The sequence below is a fragment of the Pangasianodon hypophthalmus genome, chromosome 13 (genome assembly GCF_027358585.1).
Source record: "Pangasianodon hypophthalmus isolate fPanHyp1 chromosome 13, fPanHyp1.pri, whole genome shotgun sequence".
Taxonomy (NCBI): domain Eukaryota; kingdom Metazoa; phylum Chordata; class Actinopteri; order Siluriformes; family Pangasiidae; genus Pangasianodon; species Pangasianodon hypophthalmus.
The window spans coordinates 3,461,456-3,475,334 of NC_069722.1; the positions used below are offsets into that span (position 1 = coordinate 3,461,456).

A 13,879-nucleotide genomic window follows, 5' to 3' on the forward strand; every position below is an offset into this window, starting at 1 on the left:
TATCACTTATAAATGAAAAAATAGTTTACATTCAGGTCTAAAATATATGACCATAGTTACAAAAAAAAATTTATGCAAAATATAGTAATATTCTTGACATGTATAAAATTTACACAGTTTCGAACTGTTGTGTGACACTGCTGATGCTGAAGGTTCAAAAAATCTATCTTAAAATTATAAAAGACTAAAAAACTAGTGGACCAGTCAAAGTTAAGAGCTAATGACCTTATGCTAGATAGTAATCTATTTATATTTTATATGCAGTAACAGGGAAAGCCATTAGTTTCAGTCAACCACCCTTTTTAGTCTAGGCTAATAATATAGCTACAAAACACAACAAAAGTTTATTAAACAGCCACAAACTTCATACAAAGTGATATAATTTAGCCTAGTGTTTAAATGAGGTACTTTTTAAAGGAAGTTGTGGATGAACTTGGGCCTACTAAAATTGTGTAAGCACTGTTGCTAGGCAACTATGAAACACAGACACCAGAAACATCCTAGCTAACGCCTGAGGCTAACAGTTTAGGTAGCCATTAGCCATTAATGGTTTTATAAGGACAATGTGAAAACATAATGAATGTACATATGAGACAGACATGTCAGGAATGTTAACATTTTCCTCAGATGTGTTGGTAAATGATGAAGAAAAGACTCCATATGACTAAAATTAATAGTAATTGCAAGCTTAGCATCGAGTTACACTTAGCATGAACTAATTACACTTAGCATCGACTGCTAAACCAAATGATATGCCATTAAATATATATATATATTTATGTGTATGTGTGTGTATCTATCTATATATATATATATATATGGTATTTTAATAATAATTATATATAGTGGGCCTTTTTTAAAGTCTACTTATTAAAGTAAAATTTAAATTTTCCCTCAAAAGCCTTTAGATGACCTCAGTTCAATGCAAATACTGAAGACAGAAAGTAATGAGTTGACAAGTTTTGCTTGGCATCATAATCTTTATTATAATTTACAGACTTGCTTTTCTGGAAAAGCTTATGTGATTATAAAAACTAATCTAATCTGCTCGTATCACTAAATTTGTTCTGCAACATGAAAGAAAGAAAGAAAGAAAGGAAAAAAAAAAACAACTACCAGTAAATTTATTGCACCAAATTAAGACAAGTGTAGCTGCTTTGAAAGATCATCCAGTCATAATTTACATTAGCCTTCAAGAAATCACTGCACTAATTTACATTAGTCATCAACAAATAAATGTGTAAATGTGTTTTATGTGAAAAATCGACAGGTGTGATCATCATCTAGAGTTGATCATTTGTCTATTGGTGAAAAGAGATTCATGTGTTCATACTTCATACGATATTTAGATGCTCTTATTAGTGAGCGTGAAGGATTACACGTTACGAGCCGACAGAAGGGAACAACTTCATCAGTGGCTTTGTGGTGATGGAGCAAAAAAAAATAAAAAATAAAAAATCACCAGTGTAAATAACATGATCGCAAACAATTGGGCCATTTTACAGTAAACCTTAACACACACGTTAAATTTCCCATTTTAAGACAAACAAATCCCACAAGTTCTTCCGTTACAGTGAGTGTAAAAGAACGGCCGCAGATCCTAGAACCTTCCAAAGGATCGGACGTTAAGGATTCTGATTTGGGGTTTGAAAAGTCTTTCCAAATATCAATCAGTAGAATAAATAAAGATTATTCTGATTAAATTATGTACAAAAAAAGTGCAATAAGGCTTTAAACTGATTATTAATAGCATTATATTCAACTTCACTTTAAGTAATCATGAGCCTCAGGCTACACAAAAAACAAAAAAAAAACAAAAAACAAACAAACAAAAAAAACCAAACCTGCCCCCTTTTTTGGCAAAGAAACACCACACAAGCCTTTAAAGCAGTAGTTCATAGAAAATTAAATGTACAAAATGTTCTTTATACCCCAAATCTAGTCAAATCGCCTATGATTATTAATCATAACTTATTAATGAACGACATGTTTTGCTTTTTTTAACTGTTTATAGTTGCATTTAATGCTGTGAAACATCAAGAAAACAATTAGTTCCTGTTCTCACTTATGTTACAGCAGCTATAAATGTTATATTCCCTCACCAGCCTCTCTTTTTCTCTCTCTTGAAGTTAATAAGACAAAAAAAAATTGTGACTTGTCCTGTTACCGAGAAATCGCAAAAATTGTAACCTCCTCTGTAAGACTTTCCCGTTATAGAGAGCTGACGCTGGAGACTCCTTTCCGTAAATGTTTCCTTACAGAAAACTTCACCAAATCAATGGTGAATAACAACATGGCTTTTTAATATAGTTATTATTCTCCTTAGATTATGTGCAGAAAACTTTAGGCCTTGCCTTCTACCTTACTTTTTAGCACACTTTAGCCTCATGGGGGTGTGTATGTGTGTGTGTGTGTGTGTGTGTGTGTGTGTGTGTGTGTGTGTGTGTGTGGGGTGTGGGGTACAAGGGACATTGAGTACACTTCATTTTTGGCAGAACTGCTCCTTTAAGTGATACAAATATAAAAGTGTGACTGAAAACAAATATATAGAAACTCAACCCACCATCTACAGTGAACAAAACATAATATATGATGTAAACGAAATCTCTAACGAATAAAAAAAATGCCGCTTTGTGGCAGTGCGCATACTGATGGAGTGTCACACAACCAGAACAGTGAATATTCACCAAAACACAGAAACGGACGGTTATTAATAGAACGGAGAGTAAAGTAAGTGTGTGATACGACGCACACTGATGAAATTTTCCAGTTGTTCCAGTGGTTACACTTCTAGAACAAACCTTTACTTCCTGTCCTGCGTTCCAATACTGTTCTAACACACACTCGTCGGAGGAGTGTGTACGGGTTTGGATTCCTTTCAGGTAACCACAATGACTACGATGCAGCTGGAATTACTGCCATTATGTATTTTATTGCTCCTTCATCCTCAATTTCGAAAGGAAAGTGCATCAGACCACATACCGCAATGCTTTCTGGGTAACTTGTGCTCCTTGACGTCTATCGTTTAACCCCCTTCATTCCAGATAATAAAGGAACAGAACTCCTTAAGATAGTAGCAGGGTAGAGAAACAGGGGAAGTGGACGAGCAAGTGTTACTAACAGTATTGGAACGCAGCCCTAGTCTGACTTGGTCAAGGCATCGAGGTTGCGCACTTCACAGTGTACAGCCGCTTTGGCGTCGCTGATGGATTTGATGGTTCTATCTGATCGAGTCGGATTCCTCCTGGCCCTCGGGAACGCGTTGATCCGACGGCTCTACTTCCTGTGTGAGCTCCAGAGGTGTCTCTGTCTTGCCCGAGAGAGGCTGAGGAACTTCCGCCTCTTTTAGAGACTCGTTGAGGTGGCAGACAGAGCTGGTCTCACTGCACGGCTCTGAACTTTCAGGGGAGCGTCGGAACAGCTTTTGTCCTGTCAGTGAAACATTTCACATTGTCATGCACTTAGACTAGATTGTAAAGGGACCTGGTTTTATTTACAGTGTGGTCGGCTTTTTAGAAAAATTCAGAACACTCTTGTGGATCATAAACACAGTTATAGGGTTATTGGGGAAAATGAACCTGCAAGCCGTTTGGCCGTTGATGTGGGTGTTTCAGGTGAAGCTTCTTTAACTGTCTGAGCCTTCATAGAGTAAACAGGCTCAGTGCTGTCCAAGGAACCTGCAGAAAAATTAAAAAAGAGAAAAGAATTCAGAATTTCACTACACTAGATGGATGAAGTGATGATCAGGTTTCAGCAGTATTTTTCATAAATGTACTTGAAATTCAAAACACTACTGAAGGCCATAAAAATCTGTACATAGTCTGTACCAAACTATAATTGTATTTTTAAAACATAAAATACTTTGCGCAGTGACATCAGATAAACTCTGACATGGAACTGATTCAGGCTCTCACACCAGAGCTGCTCTATAGCTAAAGATTCTCTGCAGCACTTCTCAGAGATGATGAGCTGCTTTTTGTGAACACTTCATAAACATTGCAGCACCTTCATTTTTTTCGAACAGTTCATGAATAGCACAGTAGCTTGTTTGTGAACAGTTGATAAACACTGCAGCACCTGTCTATGAAAGCTTTAGGAACAGTACAGCAGCTTCTGTTTTGTGAACTGTTCTTGATTGTTGTAGTAGTTTGTTTATGAAAAGTTCATGAACAGCACAGCAGCTTCTGCTTGTGAACAGTTCTTGAACTGTGAACAGTTCATAAACACTGCAGCAGCTTCTGCTTGTGAACAGTTCACGAACAATGCAGCACCTTGTGTGTGAACAGTTCATGACCACTGCAGCAGTTTGTTTGTGAACAGTTCATAAACACTGCAGCACCTGTCTATGAAAAGGTTTAGGAACAGTACAGCAGCTTCTGTTTTGTGAACTGTTCTTCGGTGTTGTAGTAGTTTGTTTATGAAAAGTTCATGAACAGCACAGCAGCTTCTGCTTGTGAACAGTTCATGACCACTGCAGCAGCTTCTGCTTGTGAACAGTTCATGACCACTGCAGCAGCTTCTGCTTGTGAACAGTTCTTGAACATTGCAGCAGTTTGTTCGTGTACAGTTCATAAACAGTGCACCATCTTCTTTTTGTGAACAGTTCATAAACATTGCAGCACCTATTTATGAAAGGTTTAGGAACAGTACAGCAGCTTCTGCTTGTGAACAGGTCTTGAATTGTGAACAGTTCATAAACACTGCAGCAGCTTCTGCTTGTGAACAGTTCACAAGCATTGCAGCACCTGTTTATGAAAAGTTCATGAACAGCACAGCAGCTTCTGCTTGTGAACAGTTCATAAACACTGCAGCACCCTCTTTTTTTGGTGAACAGCTCATGAACAGCACAGTAGCTTCTGCTTGTGAACAGGTCTTGAATTGTGAACAGGTCTTAAACACTGCAGCACCTTCTTTTTTTGTGAACAGTTCATGAACAGCACAGTAGCTTGTTTGTGAAGAGTTCATAAAGACTGCAGCACCTTCGTTTGTGAACCGTTCACAAACAATGCAGCACTTTCTGTTTGCGATGAGTGCTTTAATATTGTAATTTCTTATCCAGCCTGTAATGTAATATCCTAAATAACAATATTATAATAAGTAAAGGCAATTCCCCAGATTATAAACTCAAACTACTCTTTTATTAACTCTGGACATTGACTGATTAATACTGATTATCATATGTTTTTTAAAGCAAAGTCACTACGTCTTTGTAATTTGTCCTTGGTGAAGATTATGAATAATATTTTAGAATGTTTACAGTAACTAAGTGTAGTTTACCTGCTGCCAGATCGAATGTCCTGCCTTTCACCGAGCTCTGAATCGGAGACAACCAGTTGAGCATGGAGCTGACCAGAGGAATCTGCCGCAGCACTCCCTGCAGGACAGAAGAGGGAAACAAGACATACTGTTCATTAAGGGTTTCAGTCATCCAGGTGTTTTTCAGATGTCCAGCAGTATTGAGTTGAAGTGACTGGACACGTGTCATCGTCTTTAATATGTTTCCCCACTCTGTAAATCTAATGCAGCTCCTCCATCTATTTTATACAGTAAATTATAGCAGCAACAGTAATTGTGGCCTAGTCAGCAAAAATGCCAGACAAACAGACATACAGACACACAATCATACACAGAGACACAGAAAAACAGTGACACAGACAAATAACACGCACACAGAGACTCATACACAGACACACACGCACACTGACACACAGACACACAATCATACACAGAGACACAGACACAATCATACACAGAGACACAGAAAAACAGTGACACACACAATGACACGCACACAGAGACAATCATACACAGAGACAATCATACACAGACACACACGCACACTGACACACACAGACACACAATCATACACAGAGACACAGACACAATCATACAGACACACAGACACACAGACATCCACACAGACACACATAGACACAGACACACACACACACAGACACAGACACAGACACAATCATACACAGAGACAAAGACACACATGCACACACAGAGACACACACACAGAGACACACACACATAAAGACAGACTGAGACACAGAGACAGACACACAGAGACACACAAAGACAAAGCTACAAACAAACACAGAGATACACAGAAACACACAGAAACAAAGACGTAGATACACACTCAAAGACACACACAGACACACACACTGACACACAGTAAAATAGATATACAGACATTCAAACACATGCAGACAAAGACCCAGAGACCAGAGACATGGATACACACAAACACACACAGACAAACACAAATAGAGTCATAGACCAAGACATCAGACACACAGATACAAAGATAGACATTGAGATGCACATGCATACGTGCACGCACACAAGCACGTGCACACACACACACACACACACACACACACATAAACACGCACCTCCTCCAAGAGTTTCTCCTCAGCAGCTTTCTGAAGCTGCTGCTCGGCCTCCAGGATTCCCTTCCTCACTACCTCCGTCATGTTCTCTAACAGCTACAGAAAATAAGAAGAAGAAGAAGAAGAAGAAGAAGAAAAGCAACCCATATTGAATGTAATAAAAAAAAGACCATTTTTAATATAGATCTAAATATTTAGATCTAACAAATTAAACAATCGATTCTGCTGTTTTTTTTTTATTAATCCCAACACTTTTTAAAAAATGCTTTGCATTAAATCTTCACTGTATAATGCAGAGTGTGAATGTGATACCTTCCCGCTCTCCTCGATCTCTCTCCCCGTCGACACAATGGTTTCAACCAACACTGAAACGTCCAGGTCTTCCGACACCATCCCGATGAATATACAGTCCTTCTCCTCACCGAATTCAGGCCCTGTTCGCAAGACAAGGGAATATCAGTGTTCATACAGCACGAAAACATTTCATTACATCGTAATTTCTTTACATCGCAACGTGCTCGTCTTCAGTACATCACAGTGTCTGCTTCCAGCTTCCTGTTTTCAATGAGAAATTAAACACCATACAAACCTGCTACTGAACAGATCAGCTAAAATGAATTGTGAATGTAGATGGTGATGTTCCATGTCACATTAAGTCACGCAGAAATAAATTAAATATTTAAAATAAAATTAAAAAAAGAACTAATAGAAATTAACAAACCCACCAAAAGTAATAACAAGACTTTAACGCTGCATTTAGTGCAGCCTGTGTTTTTGTACTAAATGGATATTTCTGATGATTTATCTATATCTATGGAATAAAACAGTTCAGAGCGTGCTGTTATAGGAAACTAATCACCGACGGCGTGGTGTAATCAAGCAGAGTTACTGTTATCACTTCAAAGTTGATTCCTAACCTGTTTTATTCTCCATTTATAGTTACATTTAATGTTAGGGAACGTCCGTGAAAAGAATTGGTTCCTGTTGTCACTTATGTTATAGCAGCTATAAACAGTCGTTCCCTCAGTCTTATTCTCTCTCTTGAAGTTAATAAGACCCCAAAAAAAAAAAAAAAAAAAAAAAAGCAGCTTGTCATGTTACTGTGAAAATATATAAAGCCCTGACACTGGAGACTCCTTCCATTAATAAATGTCTACAGAATACTTCACTCTAACGATACTAATGATTACAGACGTTTTAAATCTGTTTATTAGTAGCCTTAGCTTACGTAGATCATCAACCATACAAGTCGCTGTGTTAGTTAGATATAGTTATAGTTATTGTTATAGAAAATTAATCAATACCTTCTGACCAATCAGATTCAAGAATACAGCTGCACTGGGGTACTAGTGCTAGTAAACTATTAAACTGAGCAGCTCTGGTGTGAGAATAAACATGAATAAAATGAATTATAATTAGTATTATTTTTATAAGACCTGTTGAGAACTCCAGCTCTGTGTCCAGTTCCTTCAGTTTCTTCAGCAGCTCAGCGTTGACCTTCTCCACTTCTACCTGTCTCTTCTCTTCATCGACGTCCGTCCTCTTCGGCTCATACCTGCAGTGACACACGGTTTGTTTTCTTATCTGCATTAGACACACTGCATTCTCTATGCTAGTAACAGAAAAATTCTTTCTGGAATAAATTCGATTTAGAATTAAGTTTAACAACTAATCAATGTCGAGAAAAGATGCGGTTTGTACAACAGGCCACTGTTTAAAAAACAAAAATGTACGATTTTGAGAAGAATCATATTATTTTGAGAATTAAGTCATAATAATTCTAGAATATAGAAAGTAGTAATATTTCGAGGAATAAAACGCATGATATTTTGAAGAAAAAAAAGTCATAAAGTCATATTTTTTAGAAAAAGCCACAATATCTGACTTTACCAGAATAAAGTCATAATATGTCGAGAATAAAGTCGTAATATTACAATGTCATAAAGTCACGAAATTTAGAGAAAAAGTGGTAACAATATCTGATATTATAAAAATAAAGTCATAATATTTTGAGAATAAAGTCAGTTATAATATTTCTAGGAAAAAAGGCATAATATCTGATATTACGAGAATAAAATCATAATATTACAAGATTAGTCACAATATTTCAATAATATTTATAATACTATGACTTGGTGGATTGGTGAAGTTTTCTTCAGTACTGGTTTTACACAAAGAAATACAGATTATTATTACTATTATTTATATTATATTTATATTATATACAATTATTACTATTATTTATTCTTCGAAATAAACACAATTTCTTGCAGAGTTGTCTCGAAATTCTGATACTAATCATAATCTGGTGAAATATTCTTGAAATATTGTGACTTAATGACTTTTTTTTTTCCCTCAAAACATGACTAAATCTTGTATTTTCTTTTGTTTAAACAGTTTCCCTGAATCACAGCTGTTGTTTTGGGACGGTCTACGGAGACACTGCGTCCTATAGAAGGCTCTCGACCAGCTACCTGACTAACACACACACCTCTGGCTCTGATGTAGAAAGCGTTAATGCAGTTAACGTCACCTAAAGTTTACTTCATTACACACATTTCAATGGTATATTTATATCTGACATATGCTCATACAGTATGCAGTGCATTATGGGTAATATACACTGTGCTTTTCCTGCCTAGAGTATTAACACTGAAGAATATAATAACTACAAAGACTATACAAAAGTCCTGCTATGAGTGTTTTCTTAAAATGGCTGCCATTAAGATGATATAGTGAATATTAGTAAATATACAAGAAGAACACAGTGTTTTCTTAAAATGGCTGCCGTTCTAATAAATGACTAGATATAAGCTGTAGCGTTCGGGACAGAGCCGGTGTTAGTTTTGATATGAAATCGCTGCGCTCTCTGACCTCACAGCTCCGAGTCCGGCCCAGCTCAAATCCTCGATGTACGTCAGCACTGCGTATTGGAGAACTTCCTCTCGGAAATCGTGCCTCAAACGCAGCGTAGAGCTCAACACAGGGATCATCTCTGCTAACTTGTCTGCCAAAGCTGCTACATCTGCCTGCTGTGTGCCCAAAGCTGTGAACACACACACACACACACACACACACACACAATGGCAGTTATGTCTTAATATCAGTGAATCCATTAATTAAAATCTATCTGAGTCACTCAATCGGCGCTCGTTCTGACATGTTATCGTTTCCATAGTAACAGCTCATTCACAGGGACTTCTACGGCCGGACGCGCCACATAAACAGATTTTAAAAACTGTAAATAATCGTTGATGTGGTGAAGTTTTCTGTTTATTTAACATTTATGGAAGGATTCTCCAGTGTCAGCGCGTTTTACCCGTCAGAGATAAAGCTGTAACTTGAATTTTTCTGACACCTTCAGGACGGAGGAGTTTACGTTCTACGGTTTCTCACTAACATAAAAAGCTGCGTTTTTTTTGTCTTATCAACATCAAGAGAGAGAGAAAACTGGTGAAAGCTGGTGAGGGGACGACTGTTTAGATTCCACACATACATTCTCCAACATTAAATGTAATCATAAACGGATAAAGAGTACTAATGAGTCATCCATTTATAAATAAATCTGCTGTTTCATATCTTGCTCCATTTTAATGCAGACAGTTTAAATTTCACACGCAGGAAGAAGACAGTGTGTGTGTGTGTGTGTGTGTGTGTATAAACTCTCACCTGCAGCAGTCATTAGAGGGTTAAAGCGAACACACACGCCTTCATCCTCCAGCTCAACCACATCAACACCACACTCAGGGACCAGCAGCGCTAACTGCTCACCCAGCTGGTGATAAAATATAAATATAAATGTAAAATATAAATTGAATGTTAATTTTTTTTTAGATATTTTGAATCAGGTGTGGTAGAACTGATATTACGGTTATTATTTCAGAACCGTATCCTGTCTTTAATAATTTGTTGCCTGCTAAAGAAATCAGTAAAACTATAAAAGTGTTTATTTTGTGTGATTTTGTGCAGGAGATCTGCTCTTACCCATCTGTTTAGAGAGTCCTGTACATCTCTGTCTCCTCCACTGTATCCCTCCGCTGACCCGCCGCTCGACGCTGCGGACACGGAAACACACACGGCTCAGAAATCACAGCCAGTTTACTGCTCGCATCGACTTCACTGCACGCAAGCATGACGACTAGAAGCTCGGAGGAAAGATGAGCATTTATCAGCCAGAAGATAATAAAACAGAGATACTGTGATTTAAAAAAAAGTGTGTATACAATGAGATTTAAAGCTGTCGATGTTGTAATACAGCTCTCCATCCTGGTCATGATTTATTATCTCGCCATTAGTGTTGGGAATTCCGACTCTTTTCTGTGTTGGAGCTTATCTTTCATTAAAAGTAGAATTCGATGATTTCTAAAAAGCGTTCAGTCTCTCGATTAATTCACGTTTACATTCGCTTTAAAAGTAGCATCCGGGTAACGTGCAGGCAAAAGCAGTTCAGCTTTTGTCACTTCTGTCACCCGCAAAATTCAATTTCAGTTCACAATTGAACCTTAATTAATTTCAATTCATTCAAATTCAGATTTTTTACTCGTCTAATGTTATTTTATTAATTAGCATGCAGAATAAGATTTCATTAAACAGTAGTTAGGCAAAGAAGAACAATCACCGGTCATAAAAATGCAAGCTTTGCCCAGTTTAGGGAAAAAAAAAAAAAAAGAAAAAACAATGGCAAGGAGTCATTTGGGAGTCATTTGAGAGTTGACTCCTATTTGTGAACTGAGCCAAATGATCTGACTCACTGAAAAGAGCCAGAATTCCCATCACTACTAAGCTGCACTTGATGTTGTTAAGGTATAATTTGTGTTTCGCTCTCTGAGTTATTTATAACAATATACGTAATAATATGAGGCCATTTTAGGACCTTCGTAATAAACCTATTTAAGAAAACAACAAAACATCTTTACTAAAAATGCTTTGTATCATGTTATTTATAGTAAATTAGAGTAAATTTGGCAAGAATAACCATGATATTGGATTTTTAAATCAGTGTCTAGTTTATGGAAGAAGCTATAAACTTTGGGTTTCAGCATTTGGCTGATTTTTGGGCTGCTTTTGTGACACACACTTGGCAACCCTGATCTACATTTTTGGCTCTAATAGCATATTTAACAGCACATTTTAAGAGAAAACACCTCACGCCAAGTCCATCCTTCATGTACACATTCATTTGTCACAGGTTCTTTATGGAGCCAGGTCCAGATTTATTGGCACCCTTAACAAAGATGAGGTTATTGAAAACTGTCTCTGTGAGTTATCTTAATCTCCCACTGAAAATATGAGAAAAATATTTCTACACAGTATTTACCAAGGGGGCCAATAATTCTGGAGCTGACTGTGTTCTTCCTGTCTGCATTCAATACTGTTCAATAAATAATAAATAAATGAGAAAACAGGAAAAACAAATCACCTGAACTTGTATCTTGAGAGAACCTGAACACGACCACTGGAGAACTGAGCTCATCCTCGACCTGCAAACGACAGAGAGAGCACGAGAGAGAGAGAGAGAGAGAGAGAGAGAGAAAGAAAGAGAGAGCAGGGAAGACAGATACAGGAGAAAGAAAAAGAAAGTGCAAACAGGAAGTGGACAGAAACAGGGAAACAAAGAGAAAGAGAAATGGAACAAGGCGAAAAAAGGAGAAAACAGAGACAGAGAGACACAGGAAGAGAGAGAGAGATAGAGAGAGAGAGAGAGAGAGAGAGAGGGCATCTAACGTACCTTTGCGACACTTAAATATGAGAATGAGACACAGCCGGAGGGCTTGATATCATGCACTAAGCAGCACCACGTGACCCGTTTGTGAACACACACTTTAGGTTTGGAGTCTCAGCCATTTAGATGTGATGTCATGGAGAGATTTAGGTTAGTTGTTAAACTGAGGTGAAACTGGACTGCATGACCTTTGACCTGATGTCATGCATCACATCACATCACATCGCTTGTTGGAATGTCCATGTGATGCTGGAACCGTAGTCACTTCCTCACTTTCACAGCACCATTCCCAACACACACGCTCCTGCTTTATTTGGGAATTTTGAAATTTGGGAACCGTGCAAACTACAGCCCAGAAGAACGAGATTTTTCTTCACACCAGGACTAACACTACTGTTACTTAGCGCCACCTTGGGGAAAGTCTCAGTTTGGAAAACATCAGTGAGTGAGAGTGAGATAGAGAGAGAGAATGAGTGTGAGAGTGAGGGAGGGAGAGTGAGTGGGACTGAAAGTTACTTGGTGACACCTTGTAGATAGTCTCAGTTTGAAAAACATCAGTGAGTGAGTGAGTGAGAGAGAGATAGAGAACGAATGTGTGTGTGTGTGAGATACTGTGTGAGTATGAGAGAATGAGTGAATAAGAGTGAGCAAGAGTGGGTGAAGGAATGAGTGAATAAGAGTGAGCAAGAGTGGGTGAAGGAATGAGTTAGTGTGAGAGTGAGAGAATAAGTGATAGAGACTGAACAAACGAGTGAGTGACTGAGTGAGTGAGTGAGTGAGAGTGTGTAAGTGATTTACAGTGAATGAGTGAATCAGCGAGTGAGTGAGTCAGTGTGTTAAAGAGTGAGTGAGAGTGTGTGTGAGTCAGTGCATTAGAGTGAGTGAGAGTGTATGAGATACAGAGTGAATGAGAGTGTGTGAGTTACAGAGTGAATGAGAGTGTGTGAGTTAGTGCATTACAGAGTGAGTGAGTGTGTGTGAGGTACTGAGTGATTGAGTCAGTGAATGAGTGAGTCAGTGAGTGAGTAGGGGAATGAGTCAATGAGTTAGTGAGATAGAGTGAGTGAGTGAGTGAGTGAGTCAGTGAGTGAGTGAGTCTGTGAGTGAGTAGGGGAATGAGTCAATGAGTTAGTGAGATAGAGTGAGTGAGTGAGTGAGTGAGTCAGTGAGTGAGTGAGTCTGTGAGTGAGTAGGGGAATGAGTCAATGAGTTAGTGAGATAGAGTGAGTGAGTGAGTGAGTGAGTCAGTGAGTGAGTGAGTCTGTGAGTGAGTGAGTCAATGAGCGAGTCAGTGAGCGTGTCAGTGAGTGAGTGAGTCAGTGAGCAAGTCAGTGAGTGAGTGAATCGGGGAATGAGTGAGTCGGGGAATGAGTGAGTCAGTGAGTGAGTGAGGGAGTGAGTCAGTGAATCAGTGAGTGAGTGAGTCAGTGAGTCTGTGAGTGAGTGAGTGAGTCAGTGAGTGAGTCGGGGAATGAGTGAGTCAGTGAGTGAGTCAGTGAGTGAGTCAGTGAGTGAGTCAGTGAGTGAGTAGGGGAATGAGTCAGTGAGTCAGTGAGTCAGTGATAAACTCAGCCTTTAAGGTGCGCTGAATCTAAAACGTGAAATAAATAAAGAGCCCAACTGTAACATTATTAACATCTATTCATTTAACACAATGAATTACAACCCACTTAAACTGCATTTGAAACATTCAGCCTTGGCTCTTATAAACAGAATTTAAACGCTTTTTTCCACAAAAATAAAAAATTAAATTTGGATA

General features: G+C 38.2%; 1 protein-coding gene across 5 annotated transcripts in view; it reads right to left on the reverse strand.

Annotated features, from left to right (window-relative positions):
- Positions 1-960: 960 nt before the first annotated feature.
- Positions 961-13,879, reverse strand: part of pdxdc1 (pyridoxal-dependent decarboxylase domain containing 1) — a 30,272-nt gene continuing 17,353 nt past the window's right edge. For all 5 annotated transcript variants that reach the window (XM_026916846.3, XM_026916849.3, XM_026916845.3 and 2 more), the window contains 10 exons: positions 11,818-11,878; positions 10,383-10,453; positions 10,068-10,173; positions 9,273-9,444; positions 7,835-7,953; positions 6,711-6,832; positions 6,402-6,494; positions 5,278-5,374; positions 3,579-3,677; positions 961-3,429 (listed from right to left, as the gene is read on the reverse strand). In XM_026916846.3, the coding sequence (XP_026772647.2) occupies positions 3,221-3,429; positions 3,579-3,677; positions 5,278-5,374; positions 6,402-6,494; positions 6,711-6,832; positions 7,835-7,953; positions 9,273-9,444; positions 10,068-10,173; positions 10,383-10,453; positions 11,818-11,878 (1,149 nt within the window). In that variant the 3' untranslated portion in view covers positions 961-3,220. The remainder of the gene's footprint in view (positions 3,430-3,578; positions 3,678-5,277; positions 5,375-6,401; positions 6,495-6,710; positions 6,833-7,834; positions 7,954-9,272; positions 9,445-10,067; positions 10,174-10,382; positions 10,454-11,817; positions 11,879-13,879) is intronic.